Below are 13,462 nucleotides of genomic sequence, written 5' to 3'. Positions count from 1 at the left end.
TGACACACACTTGAGAACAGAAGCTTTAGTTTCATGTCAACGAACATCACTCCACCTGTCTTATGTTAGCTTATAAAAATCTGATTGCAAACTGATCTGTAAATATAAGTTTTAAGGATCAGAATGAACTATAAATGAAATCAGTATTCTTGCACTGCATGAGCAATTTGCCTTTTTATAGAAAAGTAAACACTTTCAAAGCAGTAAAGATTTAGACAAGAAAATCTAAATTCTGAATTTCACATGCCAATTATGACATTTATCTTAAGTAACCCATCCGTCAACTGGGACAAACTTCAACTGGGGAAACCTGAGTATCCCCACATCCATCTACTGCCTCTGAGTCTGAACCACTCCTGAGTAGAATATGGAGACTGGGAAGCAGTTATGTTCCAGAGCAGGGAGACAGTTTGTGTGGAGTTGAGCCCAATTACAGCTAGAAAATCTCTCAACCTGTCACATCACCCCTGAGCTCCTTTTCCTCCCAGACAGGTTATATTCTTGTACGCACAGTGAGCTTTTGCCAAGGTCATCAGTGCCACAAATCCTACACAGATGAAACATCCCACCTAGTCACTATGCAGTACTGAGATTTACCCATGAAATTATCGAGAGCATGATGTATTCTTCTAAACAGAGCAGTTTACTATTGAAACAACGCTTTGAGCTAAAGAATGTTTTTCTTTCTGATTTGTCACTTAATGTTATTCCAATGACATGAAATTCCATGGGGTTGAAACAAGGTGAAAGGTGGGAGTACAGGGAGGATGAGAGTGTGAGAGGAGGTATACATTTAATCTCACACAAGTTACATCTAAAAAAATTAAAAAAAAAAAAATTAAAAAAGGTTTTGAATGCTGTAGAATGACTCCAAGCCATGTTATGTCAAGAGTTAGGAAAAGAATTAGAGGTGATTTGTATTAAATCTTCCGTGACTAACATAAAGAGAGCAAACTGTCCTGTTATCAGTTTTATGAGTGGTTGTCAATCTTCTCGGGAGCTTTTGTTGTAGACCGTAGTTTGTTTGCATGACTTTCTCCAGTGTCGCTGTCTGGACTCTGAGCCCAGACAAGTTGGCAGTGACAGCCAGAGTGATATGGATTATACACTACACTGACATGTATAACAGGCCACAGTGAATACTCAGTGTCAGTATTGTCACTCAGATAAAGCTGTGGTTTCCTGTTGGAGGCTGACAGACCTGGACCTCCATCAACAAACCTGGAGTAACTCTCCATGGATATTATTCTGAGGTTCTGGTTACATACTGATGTGTGCATCCACAAACATGAGTTCAGCCCATGTTTAACACACACACACACACACACACACACACACACACACACACACACACACACATATATATATATATATTCAAGCAGTGGGCTGTTTTCCGGTAAATCCCCTTTTCTTGCAAATAACTATTGTTTTGTATTTGAAAGTGGTTTACTTTGAATTTTGAGGCTTCATGCTTTCAAATGACGTATTGACTGCCAATTCTGATCATTTTCTGTCTTTTGGAAACACACATGCTTTCACACCCTTCTCACGTGTTCTCTAGCCACTACTTCTCATTCTCCCCCTTCTCCTATTCATAACCATCCAAACCAATGCATACTTGTCCTCACACTAAAACCCTTGCTGTTTTTGTTCTCCCACAAGGCTTACAACTGAAGCAGTTGCACAACTGTTTGGCTCCATGTTTGCAACTTCAAGTCAGACCAAGAGAAAACCACCAGAGGGACTGTGTGTTCTTGTGCATGGTTTTCTTTGTGTGTGTGTGTGTGTGTACGTGAGCGTGAGAAAGTGAGGCTACAGTACAGCATGACCGGCTGGATTACATTCACATCTGTCTTACTCTCCTTGCCATCTCTTTCTCACTCCTCTGCCCTGTGTGTTTTAGGAAGCACATGCTTTCATTAGTGCAGAGAAGGTAGAGGATGTGACAGAGGAGAGGATAAGCGCTGAGCTCAGCAAGGCCCAAGCCCATACTCCTACACAGTGGGTGAGAAAGAGCTCTCGGTCTGCGGACAAGGAGGAAATAGTGGTGAGTCTCCTGCAATACCTCATCTGTCCATTAGATGGAGACAGAGACTTTCATATATACATAGCGTCTCTTTAGTGGCTTCTGTGTCTGAAGTTTAACTTTTGCTTCCAGAAAATGTATCAATTCAAGTCATTCGTATGAAAATTATTCAAATTAATATAGTTTTTGCCTAGATTTTGAGCATAATTACTATAAAACGTACAATATAATACAATACAAAATGGTTTTCTTTGTATAAAATGTAAGAATTTCTGGCATATTTACTATTCCCTTTTCCTTTTTTATTTATAGGGCACAAACTACAGAAAAACTAATGCTGCAATGGAGATGAGACTAATAAACAGAGACTCCTTCTGGGCACGTGCAGAGGTATAACCAAATATCCTTCACTTTATTCCAAATGGCTAAATGTAGTTTAGCTGGATTTTTACGTCTATTTATATTAAAAGGGAGCTTCCGTTTTAATACTGAAAGTAACATGTCGGCTCATGCTGTGACCCTTTGTGTGTGTCAGCGTGAGGAAGAAGAGAGGAAAGAAGAAGAGAGGAGAAGAGCAGCAGAGGAGAGACGGCGCCTTGAAAGAGAACGAATTCTGAAGGAACGAAGGGATGCGGACGAGAGAGACAGAAAAATGAACGAGAAACTGCAGATGATTGAGGAGCAGAGGTTGGAACAACGGGTTTTTCCCGTTTATATTTTGAATAGATTGGAAGACCAAAGCGCTTTCAAGTACACCATACATGTAATGTATTTTGGATAATGATTTTTGGATGATAATAAAATGGAGCCGTCTCATTTATTTTTCTGTCTTGCAGAAGAAAACAGGCAGAGCAAGAAGAAGAGATGCGCAAAAAGGAGAAATCCATATGGGTACGAATTTCACATTGTTCGCATGTAAAATGGTGAATCGAAATGAATCCTCCTCACTTGCTCTGAATGGATGCATATAAATTGACATGAAAAATTTCTGCTCCCACTTTGTCTAAATACAATGTGTTTTCAAATGTTACCTAACATACAAGATGTAGTAAATGAGAGTAGGAGAAAAGTTTCTGCTTCAGTGGCGGGTTGCGTATATGACTTGACACCCAATCTGACTATAATAAGACTATTTAAATAGCAGTTTTGTCATCACGTGTCTCGAATATATGGGCTAGTAGGGGCCAACTAAACCTGCAGGCCCAACTGCACCTACTGGCAGACCAGGAGGTTACAGTGATTGCAACCTCTAGTTACTAGAGGTTGCAATAATGAGTAATTATCACGGGAGCAAAAGATGAAGTCAAGTGATGGATTATAACCAGGGGGTCTCCGACCCGTCACTCGTGAGCTACCGGTAGCTCTTTACCCGTTTCTGAGCAGCTCGCTGAAGGTTCAAACGATGTGCAGTTTCTCCCAAACATAGACTTACGTGTGCGGGTGCGCCCAGGTTCCCTGAGAGCTGACCAAGTATATTTGTCAAACACACAGACATCACAAGACAGTAACTAACGCGACCTGCAAAACACAGCAGAGACTCTCACACTAAGTTAGTAAGAAGTGGGTGCTCATAAATGAGGTAAAAACAGGTATAAAATATTTTCAACTGGACCGCAACAGCGGGGTCAGAGCTATAGCTAGAGAGAGCGTCTGTCACTGAGAGATCAAAGTTACACTTTTCAAATGAAAGCCCTCCAGTGTCACACAGGGTCAAGCCATATACTAGGTTTTTGACCTAAACGCGTTTCTTTCCGGAGGGAGGGGGGGGGGTCCCGATCGAAGGAGAAACACGGAATTCTGCTAGTTGAATTTATATTGCTGTATTTGACACTCTCCAGACCAGTTTGGCCACACACCAGTTGTGTGCACTGCAGTGTGCATTCAGGGAGCATCTGTGTGTAGATACAGAAAATGTGCTGTGTTTCTGCCCCACAGGAGAAGCAGCAGAGGGAACACGAAGACCACATGAGGGCTCGCCTAAGAAGGAGTGAGTCCATAGAGAAAGCAGCAGTAAGTAATTATTATACTCGCATGAAGATGCGGATAACTTTGCTCGGGCAAAGACCTGAATGGGCCACAAATTTGTCACTCGTAAAATCTGCACCAAAAACTCAAGTAAGACCGTTTCATCATTTCAATTTCTTGCTTGTTGTACGTTCCTTGACCTGTAGGAAGCAGCAGTCTTAGTTTCCCAACGCTCCATGAACCCCAGGGAGTTCTTCAGGCAGCTGTCATCATCATCATCATCACAGAGTCCCACGAGCCCTGGATCCTCCCGTACCGGTATGAGTTTGAACAGATGATGCTACGTGTTTTGATAAGAAGATCCAGACAGGTTCATTGAAGCTGGAGAGCATGCGGTTCCAAGGTTTTGGATGTGCATTGTGTATTCGTTTTTTGAGCTGCTAACAAACGGTTTTCTTTCTCTCCAGGCAAAACATTCAGACGATACCAGCGCAGCCTGACAGACACAGCCTTCATCTTCTCTAAAACAGAAGACAGCACGGCATCCTCCCCTCGCAGTTCTCCCCTGGTCTCCCCCTTCTCCCGGGCTACTCCCTCCCCCATTTACCGTACCATGTCTCCCCCCATGAGCCCCGATTTCCGCCCCGTTACTTCTCCACAAAGGCCCAAACCTCCCATGTCACCACCCACATCACCTCTTCGCCCTGCCCCTCCAGTTGCAGCCCTGCCCAGCATTCCGCAAACTAACGTCTCCATTCAGGAGCCCGAAGCTACGTCACCTACAGAACCTTCTGCACCTCCAGCCTCCCCTACTCTCTTGGCTTCTTTGCCCCCCAGTTTAGTAAAAAACAACCCCTCTGAATCCCACACAGAAGCCCTGCCTGCCTCACCACTAAATAACCAAACCCTGCCAGAGCACTCAGCTTTGTGCTTCGAGCCTGGTCTACCTCTACAGGCTCCTACAGCTCCTCTTCCTGAGAGTCCACGGTCAAACACAGGTAACGTAAACACGATACAAAGACTCACATTAAGGCGGATATGAGAAAATATTACGATGTTCAACACTCACAGTGATGAAACAAGAGGAGCATGTCACTCTGCAAATAATTGCGCTTATTACTGGTTTGTTAAGGTCATGAATCGCTGGACATTAAATATAGGTTGTTAAGAAATGTGTTACGGTTTATACTTTTGCCAAAAATGACTCCACATACTCCAAACATGTGAACAAGGGACTATAAATCAGGTACTTGTTATACTGAAATGACAGTCACAGTCAAAATGGAATATTCCTTAAATAATGACATATTCCTAGTCATGTCAAATTGTGCATTTTAATCTTTCAAACTTAAGTTTTTCTGCCGAAGACATACACAATCTCCATGGATGCTTTAATAAGATGTAAGGGTCACACTATATTTACAGGGGTGTGTATAAAAATGATACCTTTCAGGGACATGAAGAAGTCTTTGTAAATGTTTAGGAGTGTTGTATCTTTCCAATCCACAGACCTCAACACAGCCAACCATGTGCACGCTGAGCTGGTCTCAGACACTAGCGACAAAGTACAGACTGTACTGGTGGAGGAGGATGAGGAAGAGGATGTCAAGGAGCATGAGGAAAATAAGCCTGAAACACAACCAGGGCCTTGGGCTGTGACCACAGAGCCAGCACAGACTGAGGAAGAAGAGGAAGAAGAGGAAGAAGAGGAGGTGAAGGAGGAGCGTGAGGAGGAGGACAAAGAGGAGGAAGTGGAAGGATTAAAACAAGAAATTGAGCCTCCATCTCTGGAGGAGTCGGTGGAGTTGGCACAGGATGAAGAGGAAGCAAAGAAAGATGAAGAGGAGGATAACCAACCAGAAGACAGTCAGCCTCCTGCTAAGCCTGTCGAGTTTTCAGAAGAAGAGGAAGAGACAGCAGTCACAGGTAGCCCTCGTCTTCTTGTGTCCCGTTATTCGGATCAACATTTTATGAGGTTTATTGTTACTGTACACTGTCATAAACAATTTCTAAATCATGTGCAGCAGCTTTCTGAAAGATATTTGATAATCCGTCACTAACAAGTGATTATTTCAGATGCTGAACCAATCTGTCAAGAAATCAGCCATGAGACTGTAATCCCGTCAACCAATGGGATCACAAATGGGGACGACACAGAAGAACAGAATGGAATAGGTTTGGCAACAATTCAGTTCCAGTTTTTAGTATTTAATACATCAAGTTATTAGTGCTGTTCGGACTGTGATAACACTTTTCACACTTGTCTTCCTCAGTGCGATCTGTGAGTCCATCTGACACAGAGCGCAGCACATCAGAGCTGACTGGGTGCTACGAGCTTCATGACACTGCAGAGGAGGATGACATCAGCGGGGAAGAGAAACAGGAGATCTCCGAAAATGGACAAGAGGTGCTTTATCGAAACACTCGTACTACTCGCGCAGGGTGTTAGTCCATGATTCAAATTCTTTCTTAATTCAAAACATTATCACATATTTGGTTGGTTTGTGTCAAAAAACATTTCTTACACAGGTCTATGAACTCAAAATGGCTCCCATTAATATAATCAAGCAACAAAAATGTTCTTATTGTGTTAAATAATTTAATCTCCAATGACTGGTGAGGAATATTTTTAAGGGTCAGTGCAGTTCAACATTTTTCTTATTGTCAACAAATCCAACAACAAGATGGAAGCCAACAGGTCATTAGAGTGTCTCAGTACTCTGACGTTGCCTCACTTTAGGCCCCTTAACACCAAGATAATTACATAAAAAAGCTGGATAATATTCTACATCAGTTGGGTACTGAGGACTCAAACAGGCCAATACAGTAAAGAGCACTTGTTGGGTACCGCAGTGGATTTATACACACTCTGTTTGAGTCTTCACAGTAGCAGAACACGGCATGTAGGCTTTAAAATAAACCAGAAAGAGGAAAATTATCGCTCAGTTGTGTATTTTAATTGGTTTTGCACAACAATTGAAGTTTAATGCACAGTTGAATTCACTGATGGCTTCAACCTTTTCATGGGGTTTGTTGGTAAAAAGAAAAACAGGATATCACAAGCCTGACTTTTTTCAAATTAAAGTTAATTTCAGAAATTGTTCATGAAAGTGGTTTACTCTTTTGAATTTTAGTTTAAAAAGAAATATATTTCTCGATTATAGCCTTTCTCTGACTCCATCTTCCTCTCTACTTCAGGTTTTAGCCGAGTGTCAAATGTGCGTCCGAGCTCTGTATGACTACCAAGCAGGTAAGCTGCCGTTTAGAGGATAATCGCCACGCATGTGTGCAAAAAGTGCCTCCATTTACAATAATTACACCATGATTATCGGGTCTCCACCATCTTATCTTGTGGTTCCCACAGAGGACGAATCTGAGATCTCCTTTGAACCGGGTGACATCATCAGGGAAGTGGAAATGGTGGACAAAGCCTGGTGGAGGGGGTGGAGCAAAGATGGCCGTCAAGGTTTATTCCCTGCCAATTATGTAGAGACCATATAGACACACCATCATATGCACGCACGCACACACACACACACACACACACACACACTCAGGGACACCATTTCCCTCACGTTTATGCATGTTTTTACCTTAATCCTCCCACTGAAACTCTGTACTCTCTATTATGTGGGAAGAATAAAGAAAAATGTGACTGCCTGTTTTGCAGAAAGCATAAAGAAAAGTGTGACTTTCTATTTTGATGTTTTTGAGAAAAACAAAATACTCTCAAGTATGTAGAGATTACCCAGCCTCATTTTCTTGGATAAAATAGCAAAGACCTTTTCCTGGACCAAAATAACTTATTTCCTTTTGAGATACAGTGGAAGTGTTGGTGGTAGAGATCAGATCACAATGACAAATGATCACAAACTTGCTTTTCTTCTAAGAAACACACCGAATTTTTTTTTTTTGTATATAGTCTCCTTTTTGATCCACACATATAACAAGCATTCCACTCATCTCACCATTTGTATCCATGTATCAGACATCATCTTATAATCATCTTCCTGTGTTTCCTGACTTATTTTCTGTGTTTGTTACTGACAGTCTTACAGCGCAGATTAATTACCCAAACCAGAACAGAAGCATAACAAATGATGAAAAAGCAGAGGTGTGCTTGACTGGATTTTGGATGGGCTGTATTTTGTTCATCTGGTGATGTCCTTCCATACATTTTGTGACCATGTTGTATCTTATTTTCTCTTAGATTTTTAACAAAATAATGAATTGTGTTGACACACAGATGACATGAAAAAATTCTTTCAATTTTAATCTTCTGTAATATCATAATACACTACAATGTATATAAGAATGTATAAAAAAAAAAAAAAAAAGCAAAGATCGTCTTGTTTTCTATTGTTTGTTTGTTTGTATGTTCTATGCTTGTTTCATGGTATCTGGTTTTTTTTGTATTTACTCCAGACTTACAAATATATAGCACCTAAAAATTGAAACTGCTTTAAAATGTTTGTCTCCTGCTTTATTTTGGACTTTTACAGTTTTCAACAAACCTTTTTACTGGAGGGCTTCGGTGCTGTGGTAGTGGGAAGTTATTTGTCTAAAAACAAAGAATTTTCATGTAATTTTAGACTATTGTCATCACAATTTGAGTTTAAAACGGGAATAAACTGACACCCGGGTTCTGCGTCTAAGTGTTATAATGGTAAAGAAACCTCCGAAAAAGAATCTGTAATGGATAGTATCATAATTGTTAGCTGTTAACTGTCCACATTCGATATCAATTCATAGCATTGCCACTCTTTCATCATGCTAATGGTACAAGTCCTGAACTTGTTTTAAAACTAAGGAAAAAAGTGGTTTGCATAGTTTTTTTTTCTCTTTTTCGTAAATAACAACACATGTCCCTTCAGGCATTTGGCTGAATTCAAAAATATTTTAATGTTTTCAACATTGATTTCAATAATACACTGTTTTTACTGAACTCATGGATTAATTCTGAATAAAGAAAAAAAACATAGTTGTAGTAGTGCTATATTTGCACCTATAGGTGGAGACATTGCCTTTCCCAATTTGTCACTGACAACATTATTGAGCACGGGCTGACTGAACTGAACAGATTCCTCAGGACAAAAGGCAAAATATTTTGACAGGCAGAGAGGAGGCTCATTGTTGCACATGTTTTAAAAGTGGGATATCCTGACATTTCCAAAGCTAAAAATTGCTAATGCCTCTACACCTTAAACAGGATTTTCCCCTAGGGTAATGATGATTGATTGAATATGACATTAATATTTCTTAACCATACACCTTTAATATTTTTTTTGGGGGGGGAGGGGGTTACGCTCGTAGTGCCAGTTCAATAACCGTGTTTGGCAGCTGAGCCTCTGTTCCAAAATAGAGAGGTAATGTTTGACATGGGTCTCATCCTGCTTGAACTGATGCCTGCTGACAGACCGACTAAATCTATCCAGGAGACTATTCTGTCGAAGTTCTCCCAGAAGGCTAATCATCAGTGATATGTGTGAAAAGGTGATGAGCCTCTTATGAAATACTAATTGGTTGGCAAGAAGACCGTAAAAGCCTCAAATGAGCAAGATTGAGAGATAGAAAAAAAAAAAAAAATAGAAACTTAAAGTTTAAAAGTAGAAAAAAAAATGGCATGAGAAAGATAAACAGCCAAGAAGTAATAGATAAAGTAAGAGTGAGAGGACATCTGTGCACAGAGAACGTGAAGGCAGATCAGTCTCGACAGTTGTGTTCCCCTTTCTCTCGCTCTTCCAGTTCCCCGTTCCCATGGTCATCCCCACAACTCAAGAGATCCCTTGTCTCTTCGGATTAAACAGAATGATGGGGAGACACCAGCTAATGTGCCGTCCTCTTTGTCTTGAGGCTGTTCCTTCCTTCTGTGACCCTCGTCAGTAACAAAAACCCTTCGACTATGGTGCTAAACTAACAGAGAGGACTACGCCCCCCCCCCCCCCGACTTTCCCTTTATCTCTTATTTAACTGACAGACCCTATCTGACCGGTGGAGGACTGACAAGTGTGGGACGGCTGAGGTGAAATGGCGGTAGGGAAGTGCCACTCACTGTAGTGTTATCAGCACAATGCCAACGACACAAACCTAATCGGACCTGGCTGCTGATGGCTCGTGGCTTATTGGCCGAGTTTCTGCTCTGAAGCCGATTCTGGCAACCCCCGAGATACTTGGAGGGGAGGATAAGCACAGACGCGCACGAAAGTGTGCACACAGACACACAAGTACACGCAACCGCATACGCCCACCATTCTTAGCATCCCATTTCTGAAACAACCTCTTCTTCTCCTTGCAACTCCGAGACTCCTGCCTGTCATAGTCAAACTAATAGTTTACTGCAACTTTCGGTGATTAATTACATGTTTGGGAAAGATGTCAGTTTAAAAGAGACTAGAATCTTACCGCAGCAGTCTCATTACTCTGAGTTGAGTCTACCTTCTTCTTTACTGTACTGTCGGTGCAAGTGAGACCAGATAGGACTTTTTTTTTGTTTTTTTTGTTGGCTCAGTGTTCTGCAAAAGGAAACATGAAGGACGGGGTCAGCGACTCTTTTCAAAAGGCTCCAGGTTACCAATCTTTGCGCACTAAAACTGCCTGTTTGGATCTACCCCACTGTAAAGTGCTGTGAGGCCCGTAGTGTTTGCTGTAGTAAAGGTGTAGTACAGCTCAGGCAGGAGCTGTTATTCTTAAAACACATAAGGAGCTCCTGTTTTCTTCTCCCCTGCTGAAATAAAGATCAGTATTTGTACATAGGGACCCTCACTGACACAATGGGTTTCATTTTGTTTTGTTCTGTAGGGCAAACAGTCACTAATTTCATCCAGTGAATCAAAAATGACCAGCAATAGAAACTCCATTGCTAGCATGGTGGTGCATCAAAAAGTGAATCCACTACCGATGCCGTTTGCTTTTGAGACAATTTTAAGGCTACAACAATTATCTAGAAAGAATTTCTCTAAACTGTTATCCGACAATAATCAGCTTTAGCTTGGTGATAATTCCATCTGCTGTAAGTCTCGATTAAACCTTTGCTTTTAAACATGTCGCTTGTTCTTGACATTGTCATTTTCTGTTTTCCCTTTAAAGATAATCTTCAAAACCGCTGAAGTAGATAACGCCTTGGAAGCTAATGATGGCTCGAGCCAAGATTTTACTGTCAGCATAGAAACCGGCCCATTAACTTCTGAAGTCCTCTTTGGCAAAGCCCCCTATCCCCTCCATTGCCATCAAAAAGCTATTTTTCTCGGCCAGTCCCACACAACCCTAACAATGAACGAGGATTAGAACATTTTTCTGTCTTGAAGCAAAAAAAAATTTATAAAAATGGATTTAAAAAAAAAAAAAAAAAATCTCTTTTTACCAGTCATTGGTGAAAATTAGTTGGCAGCATTTCCAACTCAGGATTTTTCCTGACATGATTCCCAAGAGGCGGTTTTCGCTTTTATGATACAATTCCTGTGCTTACAATCAGCCAACATGTGGCATTGTGATCCAATCACAGAGATTTTTTTCCCCCCTTCAGTTTGTAAATGGTTAAGTCTCTCAGTCTATTGTGAAGGAATCTTCAAAGTGGCTGGAAACCACAGGGGAACATTGGTAGTTGTTAATTAATGCAAGAGAATCTACAAATGTTTTATTTTCCTGATTCTAAAGATGAAAAAAAGGAGAAAAAAAAAAACATGCTTTGAATCTAGCAACAGGCACATCTAAATTCTCTTACCTCATCTTCAAGCCGTTACCCTGGACAATGAAAATCGGTTGTTTCTCTGAAAACCATAGTCATTTTTTATTAACTCTGCTGTGGTTCCAGAAGAAATCTCTCCCTCTCTGGTTAAGGTTTATTGGATTTTTGTTCATACTGACCATTTATGTTTCCGTTCAGTAAACTGACGTAAAATGTGTCTGGCTAAAATGATCTTTTTTGGTCTTTATGACTATCATTGAATTTGAAAGAAATAGGAAACATGTCAAAGGCTGTGGTAACAGCTGAAAGGCAACTAAAGCAAAATTGGCCAACATAAATGATGGAAAATAGGGAATGATCATAAGATTTTCTAAATTGCTCTCAATCCAGTTAATGACTTTAAGTGTTTTGGAAAGCTTTTGATTGTACACATTTTCATATTTTTTAAATACACCGCAATAGTAAAAATTGCATAGAGAATAGAGAAATATTGTCGAGGAAAATCATGACCTTAAAGTGAAGACTAAATTGTTTTCAGAAGTCACCGGTCGACATGTAAATGTGGCGAAGGCCCTGGAGGTCAATAATGGGGTGAGCTGTCTTACCCTAAAGACTGACAGTGGTGAAAGCCCCTGGCACCTCGGTGGCTAACACACACACACACACACACACACACACACACACACACACACACACACACACACACACACAACTGCTCTGGATTTCAGACACACTGCCCGTGGCAACACAATCACTGCCAGATGCTGTGACTTTCTCTCAGACAATTCATTTCACAAGTATCTCTGAAGGAGCGATGCCGATGGTAGCATCTGAGGGAGACAAATGTACATAAGCGCGCGTGTGTTAGCGGGTGATGGAGATATGCCGGTGGCAGTGTGAGAAAAGGACACATACGAGATCAGATAGAGTTGAGACTAATTCACAGGCTGGCCTGAGGACACCGAGCAGGATAATGTGAGACATCTTTTCTCACACCATTTAGGCGAAGCCCATAGGGAGACGGTGTTTATTTCTTGGCTGAACTACATGGTCCAGGCTCACTTTATGTTGCTGGGGAAAAAAAAAAAAAAAAAAAGCATCACAACAATGACAAAAGCAGGCGAAAACATCATGTTTGATTAATTTGATATTAAAAGGTATATTAATCTAACCAATTCCATTTTTTTTTCACCCTGCATAAGACATGTACAACGTACGACTTGGTGCTTCAACACTGCTGTTCCAGTGGCTGTGATGTTAACCATGCAGATTTATAGTGGATGAGACACCCAGTGCCAGCCCTTGGCAGCCCAGGCACGGTGCCCGCCCCAGGGGAGGTAGATGATGGAGAGCAAACAGCTAATAATTAATACCATGATTACACAGGCTGCAACAACACTGGGAGACAAACCTTCACACACCCGGGCAGGGACCTGACCAAGACTGATAGCACCGGAGCATGCAAGCACATACACAGATGCACAAATATACAGGCACGCACTGCATCTGTCACACGCACACACACTCATACTAATGACATCCAGGGGCAGCACTCAGACAATTATTACCACAACATCTAACATCTTTTTGTTCACACAGAGATCAATTAGAAAATGTGAAAGCCACACTGGAGCATTGGAGGAATAAAAAACAGTAATTGTATACTGCTGTTTTGATTTTACAAGGACTTTGCAACATGGGAATGGAAGCCTACCTCCTATTCTATTCTATTCTATTCTATTCTATTCTATTCTATTCTATTCTATTCTATTCTATTCTATTCCATG

At 41.1% G+C, this 13,462-nt stretch overlaps 1 protein-coding gene across 1 annotated transcript in view; it reads left to right on the top strand.

Moving 5' to 3' along the window:
• Nucleotides 1-8,972, top strand: part of LOC138191810 (drebrin) — a 31,235-nt gene extending 22,263 nt beyond the window's left edge. Inside the window, exons 5-16 of the mRNA XM_069138837.1 lie at nt 1,904-2,047; nt 2,339-2,416; nt 2,562-2,713; nt 2,863-2,917; nt 3,962-4,036; nt 4,198-4,309; nt 4,459-4,989; nt 5,501-5,917; nt 6,068-6,166; nt 6,265-6,398; nt 7,190-7,241; nt 7,356-8,972. Of these exons, the coding sequence (XP_068994938.1) occupies nt 1,904-2,047; nt 2,339-2,416; nt 2,562-2,713; nt 2,863-2,917; nt 3,962-4,036; nt 4,198-4,309; nt 4,459-4,989; nt 5,501-5,917; nt 6,068-6,166; nt 6,265-6,398; nt 7,190-7,241; nt 7,356-7,492 (1,986 nt within the window). The 3' untranslated portion in view covers nt 7,493-8,972. The remainder of the gene's footprint in view (nt 1-1,903; nt 2,048-2,338; nt 2,417-2,561; nt 2,714-2,862; nt 2,918-3,961; nt 4,037-4,197; nt 4,310-4,458; nt 4,990-5,500; nt 5,918-6,067; nt 6,167-6,264; nt 6,399-7,189; nt 7,242-7,355) is intronic.
• Nucleotides 8,973-13,462: the final 4,490 nt, after the last annotated feature.

Source organism: Embiotoca jacksoni, unplaced genomic scaffold (genome assembly GCF_022577435.1).
Source record: "Embiotoca jacksoni isolate LCO1_2020_lvr unplaced genomic scaffold, fEmbJac1.0.p SCAF_8, whole genome shotgun sequence".
Classification (NCBI taxonomy): Eukaryota; Metazoa; Chordata; class Actinopteri; family Embiotocidae; genus Embiotoca; species Embiotoca jacksoni.
Note: the sequence above shows the minus strand (reverse complement) of the source record. Positions and strands in the feature narration are given on the sequence as shown.